This window comes from Ostrea edulis, chromosome 10, assembly GCF_947568905.1.
Source record: "Ostrea edulis chromosome 10, xbOstEdul1.1, whole genome shotgun sequence".
NCBI lineage: Eukaryota > Metazoa > Mollusca > Bivalvia > Ostreida > Ostreidae > Ostrea > Ostrea edulis.
Window position 1 is genome coordinate 17,412,391 of NC_079173.1, and position 24,770 is coordinate 17,437,160.

Sequence of the window (24,770 nt, forward strand, 5' to 3'; positions counted from 1 at the left end):
CACCGTCTTTTGCTATCTTTTGTATTATCACCACAACTAACAAAACAAACTATTGTGTTACATACGTATTTCTATTTCAACGGAGCATGACACCCTCATATTTATGATTATGATGATTTTATTCAAAAGTTGTAGAGAAATACAAATACTACACAGGCCCGTAGGCAGGATTTTTCAAGGGGGGGGGGGGGTACATAGACTCGCAACGCGAGTCTATCACCTCGCACCGCGAGGTGCCACTACGACAGGGGGTCTGGGGGCCGCTCAAGGCCCCCAGAAGCTCTGGAGTATTTGGTGCAAAATCCTGCAATCTAGCAATTTCCTGGCACTTAATTTGAATTTTGGAATCATGCCTTTTTTACTATGAATTTTCATGATTTTCATAAAAATCCCGACTTTAATAGTCACAATTCAAACAAAATGCCGACTTTAATAGTGCTTAGTAGTTTTCAAGGGGGGAGGGGGTTCGTACGAACCCCACCCCCTGGCTACGGGTGTGCTACAGTATACAATACACAGTCAGTATCCAGAATAGAAAAAGGCAAAACGAAAAAAACCAAACCTATACATATGTACATACATATACATACATCTACATATATCCATATATCATACACAGAGAGCATGTACATTATACAATGTACATATTCTGGAGGACTAGCTCTAGTTAAACTAGACAGTTAAGTAATCAAAGTCTTAAAGTGATAAATTGGCATATTTACATTTACTTTTTAATCCTTTAATAAAATGCATTAGAGAGTTTTAATGATATTTACTTATAAATGCAAAGACCGAATCACTAGTTTGTTTGACGTATAAACACTGTCGAAAGACAATTAAAAAAAAATATCAATACAGTTGTATTATAATACCTGATAAATTCAGCATTTTGACAGTCTGTGCATTCGCAAATGCTGTTAAAAATTTCCTTTGAATATCCAGTTCAATTTTATGTGTCAGAATTATATTTTGTATTGTGTTTTTATTGATGCTTTACTTTTCTGATACGAAATATAAACAAAAGTAATCTTCACACTACCTTTGTTCTTAACACGCCGCCATTTTGGAACACTTGTCACTCCTGCTAAAATGGGGAGTATACTCGAGTAACACGAGTTCAACACTAGTGTCGATAATTAGACATATTATTTACTACTCTAGTTACCCATGTAATTCGCGCCGCTTAATCAAATTCATCCTTGGGGAGTATAATCTTCAGACCCGTTGCTAATACGCAGATTGAAGATTGACAAAATTAAGAATAACTATGTACAACATTTATCACAATATGGTACCCGAGTATCTGAAAGAAATTTTACCAAATATTCGTTCACATGAATCAAATTACGTTACAAGTAAATCGCAAAATTATGGCATTCCTAAATGCAGAATAAACATCTATAAATCATCTTTTGTAGCAAGAGGGGTACGTGAATGGAATTCTTTGCCCCTAGGAACAAGGCAATCTACGATACTAAGCTCGTTAAAAAAATGTTTACGCCTCCAAAAATCGCACCTTTCATCATAGCTTTTTTTGCTTTCGGAGAACGCTATTGGAACGTAATCCATACGAGACTAAGACACAACTGTGTATTGAATATAGATTGATATAGATGTAACATCATTGACAGTCCTTTGTGTACTTGTGGTAAAGTAGAAGATGCTAACCATTTCTTTTTCTCATGTGCAAAATACACCGTCCCAAGAAATGACCTATTTAATGCTATTTTTAGAATGGATAATTTGCATATAGTAGACACGCATGTTTTATTATGGGGAGATAACGCAATCAGTACCACAGAAAATGAAGAATTATTTTCCTATGTTCAGTTATTTATAAAGAGATCTGGTCGTTTTTAGTTGATGGAATTTTCATAGCGATTACTTTGTACGTACTACATGCATATATTAATCAATTGTACATACATGTATATATTAATCAATTGTACATATATATCTACAGATATAATTTATTATATAATTGCTTTATGAAAGTTAATCATTTTTTACCTTTGTGTTTCATTTCTTGAACATTATCATATGTAATCAATTGTCATATAGGAGAGGACGTTCTAAGTTTTAAGAACTTGTGCTCAATCCCTTTGTTATAACATCCAGACAATAAAATATGTTCAAATCAATACGCAACTGCGTACATATCATTTGCTAAAGAGAGAGAGAAAAAAAAGGGGGGGGGGGTGCCTTTAAATAGCTGTGCCTCAAAATACATCATTCAGCCAAAGTCCATCAACATCATGTCGAATATCTCTTTAATGTATACCATATACGTACATGTAGTAGACATATTTAGGATATTCTTTGTTAAATTATCAATAACAGTTTCCATGTGTACCAGTCGAAAGCAATGAACATAAGTGGACAGCAAAATTCATAGAACAAAAAGTAAAGTAATTCCAAATACACACAGCGCGTTTGGTAATACAAAACACCGTAGAAAACAATTTTGTGCATTCTTTTTGTTTTCGAATATGACAAGAAACACTGTTTCTCTGCACAGAAAAATAGGCGAGTCCATTAGTAAATCCCAGGAGTTTCCGGAGACTTTGCCCCCTGGCCCATATAAGGACTTTGCCCTGTACCCACTGGCTGCCTCAGACCTCTTGCTGTACATTGCATATACTTCATTTTAGTTCTGGCTGCACGCCTGTTCTTGGCTTTCGTGTCCAACACTCATGACTCTCCGAGTTTCATCTAAACCTTTATGAACAGGAGTCACTCGTTTCGTTTAATCGAACGTACCTCTAGGTAGTACGTTAATTACCAAATGTATTTTTCATGATGAATAAAATCCAGACATATCAGCACTACTATAACGAGATGCAGGCACGTAGCTTCGTTGTTTTTTTTAAGGAGGGGGGTCAGCTGGAGGGAAAGTTGATCTTAAATTCCCCGATAATTTGTCCACTTGTCAAATAATGTACAAAGTAACCGTAAAAATGCGTTCACGTCCAACATGTACCATCCACTTGACAATATGATAATCTGACAAGTCGATATAGTGATCTGACAAGCCGACATAAAGATCTGAAAAAATCGGCATAATGTTCTGAGAAGTCGACATAATGATCTGATAAGCCGACATAAAGATCTGAAAAAATCGGCATAATGTTCTGAGAAGTCGACATAATGATAAGCCGACATAAAGATCTGAAAAAATCGGCATAATGTTCTGAGAAGTCGACATAATGATCTGATAAACCGACATAAAGATCTGAAAAAATCGGCATAATGTTCTGAGAAGTCGACATAATGATAAGCCGACATAAAGATCTGAAAAAATCGGCATAATATTCTGAGAAGTCGACATAATGATCTGATAAGCCGACATAAAGATCTGAAAAAATCGGCATAATGTTCTGAGAAGTCGACATAATGATAAGCCGACATAAATATCTGAAAAAATCGGCATAATGTTCTGAGAAGTCGACATAATGATAAGCCGACATAAAGATCTGAAAAAATCGGCATAATGTTCTGAGAAGTCGACATAATGATAAGCCGACATAAAGATCTGAAAAAATCGGCATAATATTCTGAGAAGTCGACATAATGATCTGATAAGCCGACATAAAGATCTGAAAAAATCGGCATAATGTTCTGAGAAGTCGACATAATGATAAGCCGACATAAATATCTGAAAAAATCGGCATAATGTTCTGAGAAGTCGACATAATGATAAGCCGACATAAAGATCTGAAAAAATCGGCATAATGTTCTGAGAAGTCGACATAATGATAAGCCGACATAAAGATCTGAAAAAATCGGCATAATGTTCTGAGAAGTCGACATAATGATCTGATAAGCCGACATAAAGATCTGAAAAAATCGGCACAATGTTCTGAGAAGTCGACATAATGATAAGCCGACATAAAGATCTGAAAAAATCGGCATAATGTTCTGAGAAGTCGACATAATGATCTGATAAGCCGACATAAAGATCTGAAGAAATCGGCATAATGTTCTGAGAAGTCGACATAATGATCTGATAAGCCGGCATAAAGATCTGAAAAAATCGGCATAATGTTCTGAGAAGTCGACATAATGATAAGCCGACATAAAGATCTGAAAAAATCGGCATAACGTTCTGAGAAGTCGACATAATGATCTAACAAGCCTAACCATATTGCTATGGTGGCATATTTCAGATGATTATGTCGGCTATAAACTGTCTATATGATAACATGCCCAACATATGCCATATACCATAATCATATGACAAGTCGACCACTGGTCACTTTATTTTCGCTTCGTGATAGGTAGGTCGTGAATATGAGTCACGTTCGTACCAACCTAAGATGTAAACGTTTAGGTCATGATTGCTTCTTCGCCAAACGCTCAGCATCTAGAAGTGTGAATCACGAATCTATCGGATATGACCATAAAGCGAAGGTCGCGGCAGGCGTTAGCACGTTAAAGAACCCTCACTGTTACGGCACTGAGCGCTATACATAGGTCTAAATTTGTGGTACTTCACCTACAGCTAATGAAGACTGAACACATTTCGACATGACGTACAACCAACGTCAATATAATGATCTAATATAACGACGTAATGAACTGACGAGCTGATCATCAATGATCTGACAAGCTGTTCCCGTAAGAATCCGGGTTAGAATAGGTCCTCAGTACCCCCCTTGCTTGTCGTAAGAGGCGACTAAATGGAACGGTCCTTTGGATGAGACCGCAAAAACCGAGACCCCGTGTCACAGCAGGTGTGGCACGATAAAGATCCCTCCCTACTTAAAGGTCGTAAACGCCGAGCATAGGCCTAAATTTTGCAGCATTTCACTGGCATTGGTGACGTCTCCATATGAGTGAAAATACGTAAAATCAATCTGACAAGCTGGCATAAAGATCTGACAAGCTGACGTAAAAATCTGACAAGTCGACGGCAAAGCAGAAATATAGTTTGAAATATCGCCTAGAAACCATTTCTTGCCATATATAAAGAAACCAAACAGGAAGGTATATCACTTTATGTTAGAAATGTGCCGTTACTAATAAATATTAATCAAAGGGCAGAATGTACTCCTTGGAGTGGAATGTTTCAAACATGTACAGAAAAAAATAATTATATATCAAAGGAATTCCTCTGCAATATAATTCTTTTGATGTTGATTTATTTTCATTGCGCTGTTAACATTGATTCTTCATTAAAGTTATTTACTGTAGCAGGTACTTGGGCGGGTGATGTACACATACTATTAGTATGTCTTAACCTTCAACCCCTTTAATCAGCGATGAACTCGTCCATAAAGTGCCTAGCGTGCTAGTTAAGATGACAGGATTATTATGTCTGTTATACATGTACATCAAAACGAGGTGAAGGTGTGATGCGGCTCACTCAAATATATCCATGCGCGCTGTGCGATGACATAGGTTGTTGGTTTACATTCAACTCCTTAACAGTACAAATGTACATTGTACAATGTATGCATAAATAAACGAACTTTATATATTTAGAGGTTAAAAGGTTATTAACCTCTAAACATATAAAAGTCGTTGTTTTTTTTTATGAAAGTGACTTTTCATGCAAATTGTCATCTTTAAATCGTACATGTCACCTGGAAACCATCTTGACAGCATTAGGTGGTCATTCATGAGTCAGTGAGACTTCATATCTATATATCTATATAAATAAAAGCACAAAAACCCAACAACACCCTACTTTCTTAAAGTGTCGGATCTGAGAAGATACAAGGCTAGTAAAGAAATTTATAAAAGCACTGAAAAGGCCACGACACTGTTGGTTATTTAAAACTCAAATTTTCGACAGAGGTCACATTTGGCAAGACATGCAAGTGGTTGTTATTGATCATAACCCAATATGGACCGATGCAGAGAGAAAGAGCACAGAAAAATCCTGGATGCACCGTTTGAAATCATTCCGTCCAGGTGGAATGAATAATTTGAATGATTTCACGCGCATGATTCCAGGATAAATCCTTAGTTAAAATCAGTTTCCATAGCCTAATCGCCAAAATTCACCCGATAAGATATCTTATTTTGTATGATTAAATACATACAATTCGTTTCCCCCGTTTCAAGACTCTGACCTTGAGTTCCTTTATTTAGCCATAATAACGAGGATTCCCAAAATTGCGATTATTGTTTGACCTTCAATACTTCCTTATTGTGTTAGAACATCATACAAAAGCATTACAATTATGAATTTATATAGCTCTCTCTCTCTCTCTCTCTCTCTCTCTCTCTCTCTCTCTCTCTCTCTCTCTCATATTCTAGTCTCGACATTGCGGGGTTTTTTTTAAAATAAAAGGGGGGTGATAATAAGAAAAAAATGTATTGACCTTGAAGACTAGTATTTCATTAGTATATCATCTTAAGACCTCTAAACTATGGTAAAACATTATTCTAAATCAGCATAAGTTCGGATTCGCATAGCTCTTTATGTTGCGATATCAGAATTTCTAGAATGCAGCTTTAAGGTAGTACTCTACATCGTCATAATGGCTGACTTCCTTTAAAAACATGGATGAAAAAATCGATATCAGCAATATCTGACTTTTCCTTTTCTATTTAAATACATAGCCGTTAGCTCAGTAGGTTAGAATACCGACTGCTGAACTGTAGGTCGCAGGTTCGAGTCCAGCAGGGGTTTTTAATTTTTTTCAGATTACCTTCTACTAAAACTGTATTTTTTGACAAAATCAAGTAAATTTGAAAATTTTCAACCTCAAAATATTGTTGTACATATCCTCCACTTTCCATCTACAACAACTTTCTCTGGTGTAGCATACTTCCTTAATTTGTCTGACCTTGAAAAATATATTACCTTGAAAAATAATACCGAATCTTTTTCCTTAGACTTCTCTCCCATTCACCTCTTCGATTGTTGATTTTAATGCTAGATCGTTGTCTTTTGATTGACCTTGTTTGTTCTTCTGGCAATCATTATTTTTCGCTGCTTACCATATCCGAATCCTAATGGTACGGACTACCAAATATTGTTTTGAACTTAATCATTCCATATCATTATCTTCCCACCATTTTATTCCATAATCACATTGTTTTGGAAGTTTTCCCTCTAAATTTATCTGTAATTATCAAGAATAATTCTATTTTCATCCCGACCCGACCATGGTACAAACTTTCTAAACCATCGTCAGTAAACACGCTTTACAACGAAACTAAACCACCACCATTTTTATCCTTTAACCTTGAGTTCCTTTATTTAACCATAACGAGGATTCCCAAAATTGCGATTATTGTTTGACCTTCAATACTTCCCAATTATGTTAGAACATCATAAGAAATCATTACAACATGAATTTATATAGCTCTTTCTCTCTCTCTCCCTTTCATATTCTAGTCTCGACATTGCGGCTTTTTAAAATAAAGGAAAAAATGAATTGACCTTGAAGACGAGTATTTTTTTTAATATATCATCTTAAGACCTCTAAACTATGGTAAAACATTATTCTAAATCCACATAGGTTCGGATTCGCATGACTCTTTGTGTTGCGATGTCGGGGTTTCTAGAATGCGGCTTTAATTTGTCTGACCTTGAAAGGTGTATTACCTTGAAAAATTATACTGTATCTTTTTCCTTAGACTTCTCTCCCATTCACCTATTTGATTGTTGATTTTGATTTTAATGCTAGATCGTTGTCTTTTGATTGACCTTGTTTGTTGTTTGATCATGTTCTTCTGGCAATCATTATTTTTCGCTGTTCACCATATCCGAATCATCAATGGTACGGCCTACCTAATATTGTTTTGAACTTAATCAGTCCATATCATTATCTTCCCACCATTTTATTCCATAATCACATTGTTTTGTAAATTTTCCCTCTAAATTTATCTGATTTCTGTAATTTTCAAGAATAATTCTATTTTCATCCCGACCCGACCATGGTACAAACTCTCTAAACCATAGTCAGTAAACACGCTTTACAACGAAATCATCACCATTTTTATCACTCAGTACAACAGTGTAACACTCTTGTCATCAATGTAGTTTATCGATACTTGTCGTTTTTGCGTGTTATTTGTTTATGTAATATATGTCTCTTGATAAAGACGCGGGTTGCGTCGAAAATTCGAGTTTTAAATAACCAACAGTGTCGTGGCCTTTTCAGTGCTTTTATATATATATATATATATATATATATATATATATATATACACCACTAAAAGCAGACTTATAACACAAAAACATATCCAAACTATCCTTTTTTTTTCGAGCCCATATTTATTAGAACCACAATGTAATGTAAGCTTAACTTACATAATATAAACTTCCTTTTTAAGAACCGGTATAAATGTTTTGTAATAAAAGATGTTAGATTATTCGTGGTTCATGATCGGGTGTGAATAATTACTTCCGGGAATCAGCAAAGACAAAGTAGAACAAACAACAATGACAATAAAAAGCACGAGGAGCAACCTGTCTATGACGAGTGCTAGCTGTTGCCACTCTACTTTGATGACGTCACGCCTATCTTGTTCAGCCATTCGCTGATCATTGCGGTCGATAGTCTTGTTAATTCGGTGTAATATTTTCATAAATTCTTTTTGGCATGGTTCGTCTGTATCTGTCTTTTGTGGAAATCTCGGAGGTACATCATCTCTTCCGTTCGTGGCAGGTGGTGGTTCGCTCTCATAAATGATATACCGCGGTGAGGGCACCTGCTCCTGTTTAAATATAAACTATTCATGAGTTACTTCTTTTTATGATTAAGTGGAAAGCCGCCATAACTACCTTAGAGCTGAATATGCCGTTATTTAAATTCATGTCATGGTACAGAACTGCCGTCAATAAATATATAAACATGTAACCTATCCATAAAAAGTGTGATACTGGCTACAAGGTATATACTATCCCAATACAAACGTCGTACAATCTATCCTTAGGTCAAATGCCCTCTGACTTGTTTCATACCGATTGTTAGGCGGTTCTCGGGACACTGATTTTGACTACGGACTGCTTTGTTTACCTAATCAAGACACAGGACTCGCAAGGGATGCTTACTCCTCCAAGGCACCTGATCCCACTGGTATATCCAGATGTCCGTGTTTGCCCAACTCTCTATTTTGTATTCCTTATAGGAGTTATGGGATTTATCACTGTTAGTTATTTTCACATTTTATGTATGTTCTTCAGTGATATCATGAAAATGTAATTCTCTCTAGGCATCACAAACCTCAGCTCTTCGGAAGGAAAGGCTAGATAATCTGTACAAATATGGTGTTCGACATCACAGAACTGCAAACCTACCACGATATACTATATTTTTACACTGTTTCTATGCAAAGCCGTTGATCTTGAAATGAAAGGCTTTGTCAAGGGTCTTTCAGGTGAGAGCTTGAAAACCACGGTTCAATCAAATGTTACATGTACATATTGTAGTTTTTGGCCCGATAAGGAATCCCCATTTCAATCAGAAACCTGACTCACTTCCGTTAGAGCTGGTCAAGCCTAGTTATATCCGAAAGATTAATGTCAGGGATGAAAAGTTCCAAGCTACATTGTATAAACCATTCATTGATCAATCAATCATTCGATTTTGCATTAATGCACTTTGAATTGATTACTGGCATTTCTGAGTAACATATTTTTAAAATCTTAAAATATGCACTATGCATTGTTCTCTAAACCTAAAATAGTAATGAACATTGACGATAATGACGCCTTACCATTCCCTCTTCTGGGGCTACGGGTAAATCAATTTTGAGAAACAACAGCTTGGCAACTATCCCAAAGAACACGCGTTTGAGGCAGTATGGGACTTCATGTCCACGCAGGCCTTTATGGTGGACATTCAGCGTGAAGACATTGAGCGCTGTTGACAAAGAAATAAGGGCGATGGACATACCGTAATAGAGACCTGAAATTAAAGATGGTTGATGGACTCCAAGATAATCATTCGCATTAGTTCCTTATGAAAAGGTGAAGATAACGAACAGCGATCAATCTATATCATTTATTTTACGGAGTGGGACTATAATTCACAAGTATTCATTTGCAATGCATTTCGATTTGATGAAATACCTTATATATATTTTCATGTCAAATCATATTTTCGGGGTAAAGAAGACAGAAGTGTTTCTAGAGGTCCATTGTTACTCTGCTCTCAATGTTTTACTCTTAATGGGATTTATGAGATTGATCACTATTCGTTATCTTTACCCTTTTTATTCATGTACATTTGTATAATTCATGAATAAAATATAATCTCATTAAATAACAATCACGAGTACCTATAAGGGGTACAATATCCGAAACTGGTGGTAACCTTTCTGCGACAATCATCAGGAAGACTGTCATGGACAGTAGAGTTGTGATCCCCATAGAAAGCTTCTCCCCGGAATCATTTGGCATGTAGAACCCTAACAGTGCCACTAGAGTAATTAGAATACAGGGCATCACCATGTTGAACAGGTAGAACAGCGGCTTACGTTGAACTACGAGGGTGTAAGTCAGAAACACGTACGGCTCAGGACAACACGTGAAGACAACCACGTGACGTTTGAAACTGAATTCTACAACCTCAAATTCCGAACTGTTGACGTAGTTTGATAAATCGCCCTCTTCTGCGTCATTTCGTATGTCCATCCGAAATGCATCGAAAGTCCAAGATGCAAAATTCATAGAACAATTCTGTACGTCGAAAGGGAAATATCGGACATCCATCGAACACGAACTTTTGAAAATCCACATAGATAACCACGTGACATTTCCGGTATCAGACACTATGACGTTGGTGCTGACGGATGACTGTGCTGTTCCGACATCCGCACTAAAGAAGAAAATGTTCCAAGATTGTGTTACATTCTGATAAATTAGAAATTTTGAATTAAGGTATATTTATGTCTTAGCTGAATAAAATATAATGTATTGATAAATTTTTCGGACTGTTGGTGAAACGAGCTATGCCATTGATAGTACACCAGTGAAACATTTGTAATTACACATACTAATTATAATACTGAACAACCAATATTTACTAAGATAATTGTGAAAGCAATTTAATGATCTTCCCAAATTATAGCCAGATATTCATCCTCATGGATCTTTTCCAATGTAATTAGGTAGTTTTTATCTTGATTAGGCGTTTACCAATTCAATTTCAAAATCGTACAAAACAGAATTGATAAACTAATTATTCTAATTAGAAAATCGAAGACACCAATCTGTGCAGGTCAAATACAAAGGTCTAAAGTAGGATTGTGCCTACAATGGTACCGCCATGTTATGGTGTATTCTTCAAGGGGGCAAAATCAACAAACAAAAACGAAAGTAGAATTCGCTTGAATTATACAATTTAAATCATGATAGATATTTGCAAAAGTACAATTAATATTCAAATGCAGTAGACACAGAATTAGAATAGCGTCATATAATCGTCAACATCAACACGCAGTTAATTTCTGTGATCTTATACTCACTTGTCATAAAGCAGGATATCCGGGCGCCACACTTGGTCATAAGGCAACCTAATCACTTTTATCCCCCCATACTTCCGTGGATTCCATCTAAGCATATTGTCCCTCCAGTTCTACCCCAAAGAAATAAGATAGTAATGATAATTTCTGTACCTTTTGACTAACAGGTATGATCTGAAGGAGCATATGGATGCCAATGAAGAAAGATACAGATTATATATAAAGCTACGTCACTGATCGTGGTCAAATTAGATGTTAGGTAAAATGTACTGATAGACTGTTAGTCCCCGAGGGTCTCTACAGCCCAGTAGCTAAGTACTTCGTTACTAGCTTGAAAATACGGATGTATATTTAATTGCTGTTATAAAATTTAGAAATTCATTTCAAAATTAAGGATTATCTCCCTCATGCATAGCTCTTATCCTTGGACAAATTTGGCTCCACTTTTTTGGCACGCTAAATTTTGGCTATATTTAGCTCTAAAACTTCATAGTTATTTCGGATTTCAAACATTTCGGATGAACATCACTGAAGAGACATTGTTTGTCGAAATGCGCATCTGGTGCATCAAAATTGGTACCGTATAAGTTTTACATGTAAAACCTTACACTCCATGAATCACATTGCACTGACCTTGACCTTTCAGTTTTGCGGTAGCTCAGTGGTAGAGCGTTCGATTCGTAACTGAGAGTTCGTGAGTTTGAGCTCTACTTGTTCCCATGGCCGCGTCCAACCTAAGACGTAAATATAGGTAGCGATTGCTTCTTCGCCAAACGCATTTAAAATTGCGAATGACGGGTCTCTCTGATATTACCTTTAAAACGATGGTCCCATGTCGCAACAAGCGTTGGCATGTTAAAGAACCCTATTGCAACGGTCCTGAGCGCTAAGCAGAGGTCATTTTTGTGTTACTTCACCAACAACTGGCAAGGGTTCAATATAGGTGAAAAATTCTCGACGGGACGCGACACAGTCATTCCGTTTTGACTAAGGGTAAAGTTGTGGATGGGGACGAAAAGGCAGACAGGAGAAAGCACTAACAGCATACCCGGATCTTCGACATGGTCAACTCGTGTAACAATCATTTTGCACGCACAATATGATACTAGTAAGTATTGTACGACATACATGTACTAAAGCATGGTTAGGAGATGATCATTAGTCAACCACCTATTCCATGTACGATGTATTAAGTTGTACATAGGACGTATAAGGCACACGTAAGTCATACGTACTTAAGAAGGAATAACATACCAGAGAAGAAATCTGACATGAATGGAAATTGGAGGATATATACAATACTATCTGGAATTGAAAAACTTGAAATTTAACTTATTTTCATTTTAAAGATGCAGATGAAGAAAACGAATAGCAATCAATCTCATACAAGGAATACAAATCTAAGAGTTGGGAAAAAAACGGACCCCTCGATATACCAGAGGTAGGATCAGGTGCTTAGGAGGAGTACGCATTCAATGTCGACCGATCACACCCGCCATGAGCCCTATATCTTGATCGGGTAAACGGAGTAATCCGTAGTCAAAATCAGTGTGCAAAGAACGGCGTATCAATTGGTATGAAACACATCAGAGAGCATTTGACCAAATGACAGGTTGTATCAAGTTGGCATATTAGATCGTTATAACGACAATATAATTTGCGAAATGCTGACTTTAAACGAAATTGTAGAAACCCCTGTAACATCAATTTGTTTGTCAATATCCTGCCTCATTATAAATACTGATCATACACAGAATAAGTTCTTGTAGATCAAATCAGTTGAGCAAGATAAACATCACATGCAGGTGTAAATGGAATATTGCTACATAAGTATGGGAAGTTGACGATGGAGAAGCTTAAGTCATCCAGTTTTCCATAAAGTTGAGTTGTTAGTTTGCTGTTGACATATGTGTTCAATAAAATATCTAAGTACGAAGCAAATGTGGAAGACTATGGTGTCTTTTATTTCGATTTCACTAGGATATATCGAATCAACATATGAATGAAAATGATTATTGTTGATAAATGAAACGTCGTCGATACATCTAAATGTCGAGTTGAAGGGCACAGTAAGATATCTTTTATCTTCTCATGTAGAAGCTTTTGAATGAATTCTGTCTCATAAGAATATAAAAATGTCAGCTATCAAAGGAGCACAATTCGTGTCCATTGGAATTCCTTCAGACTGTTGGAAAACCTTATCACCAAACACTACGACGATATTGTCCACGAGGAACTCCAGCATCTTTTTGCTATCAACTTCAGAGTACCTCTACGTGGAATCAGAGTGGTGTTTAAGGAAGTATGTTTTGAATGACTGATCACTAGATATGAATGTTTCCTTTTTTCCTTTTTGTGAAGAAGCAAGTGTGTATGATGTCAAAAAGTATAGTCTTTAATTCATCGTGAGAAATGGTCGTGTAAAGTGTTGAAAAGTCATACGTTTCGATATTGTTGATTTGAGAAAAGTTTTGTGATTTCAATTTTACACCACTTCTGGAATATTTTGTGGCAAAGTGCTTTTCGAGTTTCTCCTTCACAGCTGTGAATATTTCCGTAAGGAGTAAAGATAGGGGCTTCGTAGAACATTTACTGGATCCAGCAATGTATCTTTGTCAAGGTTTTAGTGAAATTTAGTAATCTAGTATACTAGGTATGGTAACTCATATTCATTTGTCCCATTGACTGAAATATGATATGTGTTTAAAACTGAAGTAAAATTTTTAAGAAGCAGTTGGAGTATAATTACAATTACCAAATGTGGAATTAATAATCTGAAGAATTTTTAAAAAGTCCCTTCTAGACTCAAACCCACGATCTGCAGATCAACAGTGGACATATTGACCGACTTACATGTTGCTACCCAGCTACGCTATTCCATTTAAAAGGAAAATACATTTATTGCTGATATTTATGTGTTTCAAGAGGAAACTGGCCATTATAACGATGCAATATTCCTCCTTAAAGCCGTTCCTCCTCCTCCTAGACACCTGATCCCACCTCTGGTATGTCCAGTGTTCCGTATGTGTCCTTTTATTAATTTTGTATTCTTTCTAGGATTTATGAGATCGATCGCTGTTTTCTTCTGAATCACGTGCACGTGTCCATATAAGACGCTGTATTTGGCAGCTAACAATGCGCGTTCATAATACCCGCAATGGTCACGTGATATAGTCTAGCCAAGACTGATTATTTGATAATTCAATTTTAAACCATATTGTACGTGACTTGCCTGTATACTTATGTTTGAGTCACTATAATGATCAGAAATGACATTAGGCTATGTGCAGTGTATCATCAGCTCTCGTATATAGCAAAGTAGTGATTAATATTTCAACTTCTATGGTTACGAACACTTTCTGAGCGCAGAAGGTCAAATTCATAAGCCTAGACATGAAGGGAATAATTTCGATAGAATAGCTGAGTTTTACTTTTTCTGAAACAAAAGTTTTATAATTCAAAAACCCTTAGTGAGTTAATGAAACAAGTTTTATAATTCAAAACCCTTAGTGAGTTAATGCACTTGTACCTCTCCAAGGCCCATGATTGATATTTTCTAGGTGACTGTGAAAGTTGCAAATTACACTAAAAATAATTCCAAGTTATAATTTATTATCAATTATGAAGTCGAGCTCAGCAATGTGTGAACGGCAGGTAATTGTAATGTGAATAAATTAGAAGTTTATGTAGATTTGTTAGAACTATAAATATGTGAATGATAAATCTGAGTATTGTAAAGAACTGTAAAGAAATCTACTTCAGAAGATCTATTTTGAGTGAATTGCACTGCCCATTTATTTAATATTCGTCATACATCTAGAACTTCAGTAATAAACAAAGGACGAAACACATAGGACGATTTAGTGTATAATCATATCTCTTATCTATTGGAGATAAAAGTGTATGAAACGCTTTGTTCATTTTCTTCAAAACATCAGATAAAGAGAGCCAGGCGGGAGGAGGAATATGAAGTAGATAACAGATTTACTTTAATCATGCAGCAGTTTTGAACATCTTTGATATAGATTAGAAAATGGGATAATACTGTTTGCTTTGATAATTAGAAGAGATAATGTGATTTAAGAAATCACAGAATGAAAAATAGTAGCAATCTTACAAGTTATATAAAAAAAAACGTATAAACTGGTTGTATTATATAAATAAACAAACTGAAAAGGTAAATCGATTCCGGAGCTTTGCCAAATTGTAAACAATGGTAGTACTGATCACCAAATTGGACTTGAAGTTGATCTATTTGTATCCATTAATTAATTAACTATGTTATGTCGATAGTAGCTGTACTATTGATATATTTCTACAGCGCGATACATTACGTCGAAGCATGACTGGAAACTTACCAAGTTTAGCCAACAATTGGTGGTGATTATCTGATTTTTTTCATCCTACAAGTTAAAGAGGAAGAAATCAACAGCATGTTTTAAAACTTGTTAGTTTCTAAGCAAAGCAAAACATCCACATAATCAACACCCATGCTATGTAAACTGACTTTAATGTATGAAACCCTGGCTACGGTAGCTCAGTGGTTAGAGCGTTCGCTTTGTAATCGGGAAGTCGTGAGTTCGAACAGCGCTAATGCCATACCCGCGTCAAACCTATGACGTATTCAGACGGCACGCTCATGCCATACCCGCGTCAAACCGATGACGTATTCAGACGGCACGCTCATGCCATGCCCGCGTCAAACCTATGACGTATTCAGACGGCGACTTCGATTCTCACTCGGGTTTGAACTCGGGCTACCCGAGTAGCAATCGAACGAAGGGAGTTTCAACTCATATGACGTTTGAACTCAACCTGTCACTAACCATGAGGGATAGTGTGATAGCATACTGCGCATGTGTCCGTTTCTATACGATGGTTGTGATTGGTTGCAATATTATACATGGGATTAAGACAGAACATTAGAATATTTATGGTACTAACTAGTTACAAACCGAAGTCGGCCATAGGTAGCCAACATTGAGAATCACGGGTCTTTCGGATATGACTGTTAATTGTGGTGCTTTACGTCTCAGTATCAGTGGAAAATTCTCAAAAGGACTTACAATAAATAAGCAAGATTTGCTTATACATGTACATATAATATATAAATATCGTTAACGTACAATGTATATAATGACGAGCCTTAAGTTTATGTGTTCATTAGTACAAGATTTGTACATGTATTATTCAAATCAATATATTTCATGTAGTACTACATATTTCTCTAAAATTTACCGAGTACCTTAACGTCCAGTTTTAATTCAAAGAAATAATGAAAAAATGAAGTGGTAAAGGTTTTGACAATCATTTTTAAACTCATGCTTTATTTCAGTTGATTTTCAAAAACTTGTCGATTCACGCCTAAATTACTATATTGTATCTTCTGTCAATTTCATGAATTAAAGGCATCAATCATTGTTGAGTAAAACAATGAGAAGGAACTTAGGAATTAAATGGTGTGAATGGCTGATGAAAGGATTTAAATCCCGTGGTGACACTTTATAACACTGTAGAAATCAAAAGGATCACGTGATAATGTAGTGTCTCCCAATGACGTATGATAATGGAATTCAAGAAATTGTGTCTCTTTGTCGTAAAAAGGTTTTAGATGGAATTGTATCAACTTGTTTAGTAACTTGTGGTTTTATGTTTCTTCTGTCGGCGTTGATTCAATGGTTTCGGTTTCTTTAGTAAAAACAATGTACGACCAGCTGAGATGTTTTTGTCACACTTAAACCCTGCGAAAACCATTAGTCTTCCTGTCATGGCATTTCAAGTTCACTATTAAGTACAATGATCATACAATAACTCATAGTGTAGAAAATTAATAGGATATTAAGTTGTTATAGATATCTCTGTAGCATATTAATTCTATAACTACTCTTAACTACCCATGAATACACGGCTTGGACATTGCAAGAGAAGGGGGTCCAAATACGTCCTGTTAAGAAACTAATCTTAATTAGAAGAAATGTTTTCAATGATCATTCTATGATAAGAACACTACTTAAAAGAAAAAAACACAAGAGTGCTGCAATGCAGCTAGATTCAATCAAGTGTAACAATTATCAGCTACAAATGTAGATTCAATCATGTGTAACAATCATCAGCTAGATTCAATCATGTGTAACAACTATCAGCTAGATTCAATCATGTGTAACAATCATCAGCTACATTCAATTAAGTGTAACAACTATCAGCTAGATTCAATCATGCGTAACAATCATCAGCTACATTCAATTAAGTGTAACAACTATCAGCTAGATTCAATCATGTGTAACAATTATCAGCTAGATTCAATCAAATGTAACAACTATCAGCTAGATTCAATCAAGTGTAACAATTATCTGCTAGATTCAATCAAGTGTAACAAATATCAGCTGGATTCAATCACGTGTAACAACTATCAGCTAGATTCAATCAAGTGTAACAATTATCTGCTAGATTTAATCAAGTGTAACAACTATCAGCTAGATTCAATCAGGTATAACAACTATCAGCTAGATTCAATCAAGTGTAACAGTTATCTGCTACATTCAATCAAGTGTAACAACTATCAGCTAGATTCAATCATGTGTAACGATCATCAGCTAGATTCAATTAAGTGTAACAATTATCAGCTTGATTCAATTAAATGTAACAATTATCAACTAGATTCAATCATGTGTAGCAATTATCAGCTACATGTATATTTAATCAAGTGTAACAACTATCAGCTGGATTCAATCATGTGTAACAATCATCAGCTTGATTCAATCAAGTGTAACAACTATCAGCTAGATTCAATAATGTGTAACAATCATCAGCTAAATTTAATCAAGTGTAACAATTATCAGCTAGATTCAATTAGGTGTAACAACTATCAGCTAGATTCAATCAAGTGTAACAATTATCTGCTAGATTCAATCAAGTGTAACAACTCTCAGCTAGATTCAATTATGTGTAACAATTATCAGCTAGATTCAATCAAGTGTAACAATTATCTGCTAGATTCAATCAAGTGTAACAATTATCAGCTTGATTCAATTAAGTGTAACAATTATCAACTAGATTCAATCATGTGTAACAATTATCAGCTATATGTAGATTTAATCAAGTGTAACAACTATCAGCTAGATTCAATCATGTGTAACAATTATCAGCTAGATTCAATCAAGTGTAACAATTATCTGCTAAATTCAACCAAGTGTAACAACTATCAGCTAGATTCAATCAAGTGTAACAACTATCAGCTAGATTCAATCAAGTGTAACAATTATTTGCTAGATTCAATCATGTGTAACAATTATCAGCTTGATTCAATTAAGTATAACAATTATCAACTAGATTCAATCATGTGTAACAATTATCAGCTACATGTATATTTAATCAAGTGTACCAACTATCAGCTAGATTCAATCAAGTGTAACAACTATCAGCTAGATTCAAGCAAGTGTAACAATTATCTGGTAGATTCAATCAAGTGTAACAACTATCAGCTAGATTCAATCAAGTGTAACAATTATCTGCTAGATTCAATCAAGTGTAACAATTATCAGCTAGATTCAATCAAGTGTAACAATTATCAGCTAGATTCAATCAAGTGTAACAGCTATCAGCTAGATTCAATCAAGTGTAACAATTATCTGCTAGATTCAATCAAGTGTAACAATTATCAGCTAGATTCAATCAAGTGTAACAATTATCGGCTAGATTCAATCAAGTGTAATAATTATCAGTGAGATTCAATCAAGTGTAACAATTATCAGCTAGATTCAATCAAGTGTAACAATTATAAGCTAGATTCAATCAAGTGTAACAATTATCTGCTAGATTCTATAAAGTATAACAATTACCAGCTACGGTAACAACTATCAGCTAGATCAAATCAAGTGTACCAATGATCAGGAGAATAAAAGTATATTTCACAGCACCGAAAGATAATACTATATCTGCTTGGAATGTCCATAATTACATGGAAGGGACAACTGTTTCCTCACTGGCCAGGTTACATAATCATAAAACATCTTAAGCGTAAGTCAAAATCTGAATATTGCGATGGAATGATTGAGAAGTCAATCATTCCAAAGTAAAATTGTCATTCAATAATTGCTTCGTCAAATTACAGACGATTGAAATTTTTACTTCCGTTACTTTGCTGTATGATCCCGGGGCCAGAGAATGCATTCATGTACTTTAGAAAACTATCACTTACAGAAGTGTAGCCAAAACATTCAAATATCATGAACATAGAAAGTTAAGAAACAGACTTAGTCTACATATTTTGATTAGCCATGGTAGCTCAGTGGTTAGAGACCCGGAGGATCGTGAGTTCGAGTTCCTCTGGTGACGGGTCGTTCTCTATAGAAGGGGACCAAAGCCATACTTCTATGCCCCTTTTCTGTATCTTTGGTTTTACTCATCGTCGCAAACCACGGGTTATTGTTTCATTCTATTTCACAGAAATAAAATGAAACAATAACCCGTGGTTTGCGACGATGGTTTTACTGTGTGACATTTTTAATTCAATGTTATCTTATAGTATGGTAATGTACATTTTTATTTGCTACATGACATCCTTAATTCTATACCACATTATCTTATTCAATTTTCTGACATCTTTGATTATGATATATGCGACATCCTTAATTCTATCTCACGATATTGCATCTTTACATTGGTTACAATTTAAATTCTAACTTGACATTTGTGGTACAACTTGACATTCTTAATTTTATCGAGATTCAATCTAATAGTTCCGGTTTCATCTTTCTTGTTAATCCTATTATTCTTGCATTTGTCATCTTATGTCTCATTGTTACGCCAGAGGGCACTGCGTTTGCTATAACAACTGCTACCGAATACGAAACTGGATACGAAACTGAATTCAGTTGGACGAGTTCTGGAGAACTCGTACTCAGGAGAACTCGTATCAAGGGGAGCTATTTCCCGAATTTTGAGTATTTCCCAAATCATTTACATTGTGTTTTATGTATTTTACATGTTCTCAGGCACGTAGTTTTGTTTTGTCTCAAGGTGAGTGAACAATTCGCAAAGCGACATTGAACAAACAAAAAATACTGATTTTAATTTCCAAATTTTTTTGAATAGTTCGTGATTTATTAAAATTAAATGAACTTTTGAGTGCATATTATGATAAATGTCAAATGAAAACATTAATATACAACATTCTTTTACAGGTAGAATAAGATTTCTTACAAGTAAATATTCTTAAAAAGAATGTATGTATGTAATAGAAAGCAGATTCTTATAATCATTCAATTCTTTTTCAATATGAATGTCATCTTCTCGTATTCTCCATGATTATATAGTAATCTATAATTTCGTACTTTTAGGTTTGAAGTTTAAAATACTTTTGGATGTATGAGGTATTCATTTTCAGCACGTGTTTACAAAGGATAAGAAGGAGGAAAAAACGAAATGAGGAATATCACATTTTCACAATTTCAATTGCATGCTTTCTGTGGGGATCCAGGTTAGAATGGGTCCTTAGTACCCCTTGCTTGTCGTAAAAGGCGACAAAATTGGGCGGTCCTTCGAATGAGACCTCAAAAATCCGAGGTCCTGTGTCACAGTATGTGTGGCACGATAAAGACCCCTCTCTACTCAAAGGACATAAGCGCCGAGCATAGACCTAAAGTTTGCAGCCGTTCACCGGTAATGGCGACGTCTCAATATGGGTGAAAAATACTCGAGTGGGAAGTGAAACAACATAAAATCAATCAATCGATTGCATCCAAAATATTATATTTTACCAAGGTGATAAAAATGCTGATTCCCACGTAAGAATTGCATTAAACAGTCATGGTTTTAAAAAACTAAGCCCTTGAACTTTCGTCCTCTACTTTAAAAGTCGATGATTTGTGTATATCTATTGGTAGGAGTAAACTTTTCTTGATTATGTGTATTGTGATTATTTTATCTTTGGGATGCTTTACGCGGGAATTACATAAACAATCATACCACATCAATGATCTGGGCCAGCGCCACACTGAAGTTGACTGTGGTAGGTAGGGTGTGGTTGCCCGAAGGCCGGGTGCGCTTGTCGTACCGGACCATGATGTCCCGGATTAGGCGGAACTCGTGGTCATCGGCCCTGACCAAGAGAACAGCTGAAAACAATGCATTCCATAAGTGCTCTATTATCATAATCTGTCTATCAAACTCGTGTTTACATGCATGCAACGAATAGTGGAATGACTGAAATCAAAATTTCGATTACAAAAGCGTTGATTTTTTAAAATCTTATTATTCAATATAGATTTAATTTTGCGGAAAAAGGATAGATCGTGAGCATTATGAAATTAAAACCATCGTGTAAATTTTTCAATCTGCTCTGTTGTCTTTTGACTTGGATTTAATGAGATTCTTCGCCAATGTTGCTTTAACGTTTAAATTCCAAACGGCTTAAAGATGTTCAACAAAATGCATGCATCGGATGAAAAAGAAGGTATAATCGTTCTGGTAAATGATACGCTTCCAAGTAACTGAGTACTGGTACATAAATAAAAAAAGAGTTTTTAGGTAATCCCTGAATTACTACATTTGTTAAGAAAAGAATCGCGTGAAGGAAAATAAATGATGTAGAATACGACAAACCTTTTAATAAAAAGTACAGGAGTACCGTGTGTAGGCACGTGAAACTGCCATTATTCTGCTTAAGGAACCTCATACCTATCAAATAAAGCAAACAAAAACTAAACATTGTTTAAAACAGTCGCGTTTGATTCTGGGTTTTAAGATGAAACTAGTAGTTTGACGTGTCTTTGAAGAGCAACGATGAATATTGATATAATCATTACAAAGTCAAATTTTCCATTCATGCTATTTTCAATCCTTTCAAATAATTCCAGAATAAACTGTGTTAAACTTAACAGTTCTCAAGCAATTTCATCCCTCTGTTTATTAGTGTCATATATACATAGATATTTTTTTTTAATATACATCTGATAGCCAGCGAAATTATCGTAGTTCTAATAGAAGCAACCGCGATGTGGAGATTCTTTAGTTGAAATAGAATTGAAAGGTTTCTTTGGGTAATGATTTTCAGTTTGACCGAGTTCATTGAATTCAGGCGTTGTGCTTTGTACAGGGGTTTTCAGGCAGCTAACGATTCTGGGAAAGTAAGAATATGGAGAAAAGTGATTTCCTGAAGTGATTTTTACCGAGTCTCCACAAATGGACTCCTGATGATAATTATTTTACCATTAAGGTTCTTTAGAACCACGTGAATTATCACAAGTTACCGAACAACGCTAAAATTGAATACAAGATAAAAGTATGATCTGTAAACCTTTTCTACAATTATACATGTGTGACTTACTTTCCAGAATACGATGATAGCATCTATATTCTGTACATTGATAAATAATTTATCCTGCAGATATTGCGGTATTGAACTTTGAGAATACCAAAATCTTATCGCTATCTGCTTTTAATTAATTTGAAATTCAAAAATTAACAAATTGCTCGAAAAAACTTAATTTTCATCCTGAACTTGCGCGTGTACTAGCGAAATATATATAGCCATATCATAGTTTATAGATTGGAATATGTAATAATGATTTGACTTGCTACTAACATATTATTTATATACTTTATCATCTAGATATATACAGGGATGCGGTTATATCTAACTGAAACAGGGACTGACAGTAATACCTGTACAATGTTGTCTTGTTGACATTGTTCTATAAACTAGGTATATTGTAGATAGAGAGGGCATATTACAATGCATCATGGAACTCGACACATTTGTCCAAGTCCAAATTGTTTTATATTGTGAAAGTTTGAACTTTTAAAGTTATTCTTATTATTGGATATTGGTATTCATTTAAAATCTCAGGTGAAAAATGCCTGTATATATGTACAAACCAGATTTAACACATTTCCCGTTAAAATAACTTTTTAAGAAATGCAAAGTAACTCTGTATCATAAATATGTTTAAATTCAAAATAGCAGAACATAAAAGATTTAGTTCTTTTACTGCCGAATAAAACAAAATTCCAACATACCGAGTATTATTGACTCTGCTCCAACATGTGTATAATGGCAAAAATGTCCCTTTACCGTATCATCACAAATCCCTTGTTTTCTTTTCTCTCTCTCTCTTTTTTTTAAATTTCCCTTAAACAAACATCTTTGTGCTACTTCGTCGTCACTCTAATTTGTCCCATCGGCGTTTACAAAATTAATTTTCTTCTGTATTTCTGAATCTCAGTTTATCTTGTACACAGCACCTGGTTCCCCACATCAGCGATTCACACGCTTTATTAGTCAATTTTCCATCCTTTTCTTTCCGTTTTGTAAACATTTAGTCCCCGGCATTCTTGCATGGTTAAAGAATGAAAGAAAATACTTTTTGATTAGTAACAGATTGTTAAGAGTCTCCGGGCGGCGCTAATGTGTCGATATTTTACTTCTTCGCTAACCGAAACTCTTAGTAAAGAGAACAAAACCTATTTATCTTAAACTCAGATTACAATTTACATCTGTTGCAAACTAACAAAAAGGTTGTTATTATTTAATACTGTGTTTTGTTCATAATTCAATATAAATCGTGTGTATATTTGTTTCAACCAATCAGTAAGCATTAACCAAAGAAGGCGCAAAATACATGCGCAACGATTCAAGACGTACAGACACGACGTCAAATGGAGATGGAATGCAATTCAATAGAAAGTGCAATGGAAGTAAGGCGTCTGATATATTGTTTAATGGCGTCTCTTTACTTGTGTTATATTGGTAACGTCCCCCTAAAAAGCATTTTAATAAGACAATACTATGTTCTTCTATATGGTGTCACAAATGTATCCTGAATAAAACATAGGCAAGGAATATCATATCAGGATGGACATTATTCAGAAAGTATCAAATTTGAATATTTATCCGTTGCAAACAATATGCCACAACAAAACAACGAATATAGACACATAAAGAAAGACTGCATAGATATACCATCTGTTTCTCACGTGTACATCTTTTACCTATTGAAAATAAAAATATCTGAAATTTGATATGAAGACAAAAATGTTGAATGAATATGTTCATTTGATTTTCATTTTGGTCAATAACAAATATTATTGATTATTGTATTAACTGTGAGTGTTGATTCGCAGATCTATTTAAGGTCAGTAGTAGTGACTAGAGTCATGGCGTAGCGAATACATGCCAATTCCTTTCCAATAAAGAGGATGCAAATCCAACAAAATTGAAATATGATTAATTGTATATTGTTAAATATGATTAATTGTACATTGTTTAGCATCCCGCTTGAGAGTTTTTCACTCATATGGAGAAATTACCATTTCCAGTGAAATGCTGCAAAATTTAGGCCTAT

At 35.1% G+C, this 24,770-nt stretch overlaps 1 protein-coding gene across 1 annotated transcript; it reads right to left on the reverse strand.

The window, feature by feature from the left end:
* Positions 1-8,221: 8,221 nt before the first annotated feature.
* Positions 8,222-23,919, reverse strand: LOC125666308 (acetylcholine receptor subunit alpha-1-B-like). Its single transcript, XM_048899484.2, has 8 exons — positions 23,446-23,919; positions 22,030-22,104; positions 21,394-21,542; positions 15,786-15,830; positions 11,431-11,540; positions 10,243-10,781; positions 9,679-9,869; positions 8,222-8,676 (listed from the first exon to the last, which is right to left on the reverse strand). The coding sequence occupies exons 2-8, from the start codon at positions 22,100-22,102 to the stop codon at positions 8,329-8,331; spliced, it is 1,455 nt and encodes a 484-aa protein (XP_048755441.2). The 5' UTR covers positions 22,103-22,104; positions 23,446-23,919; the 3' UTR covers positions 8,222-8,328.
* Positions 23,920-24,770: the final 851 nt, after the last annotated feature.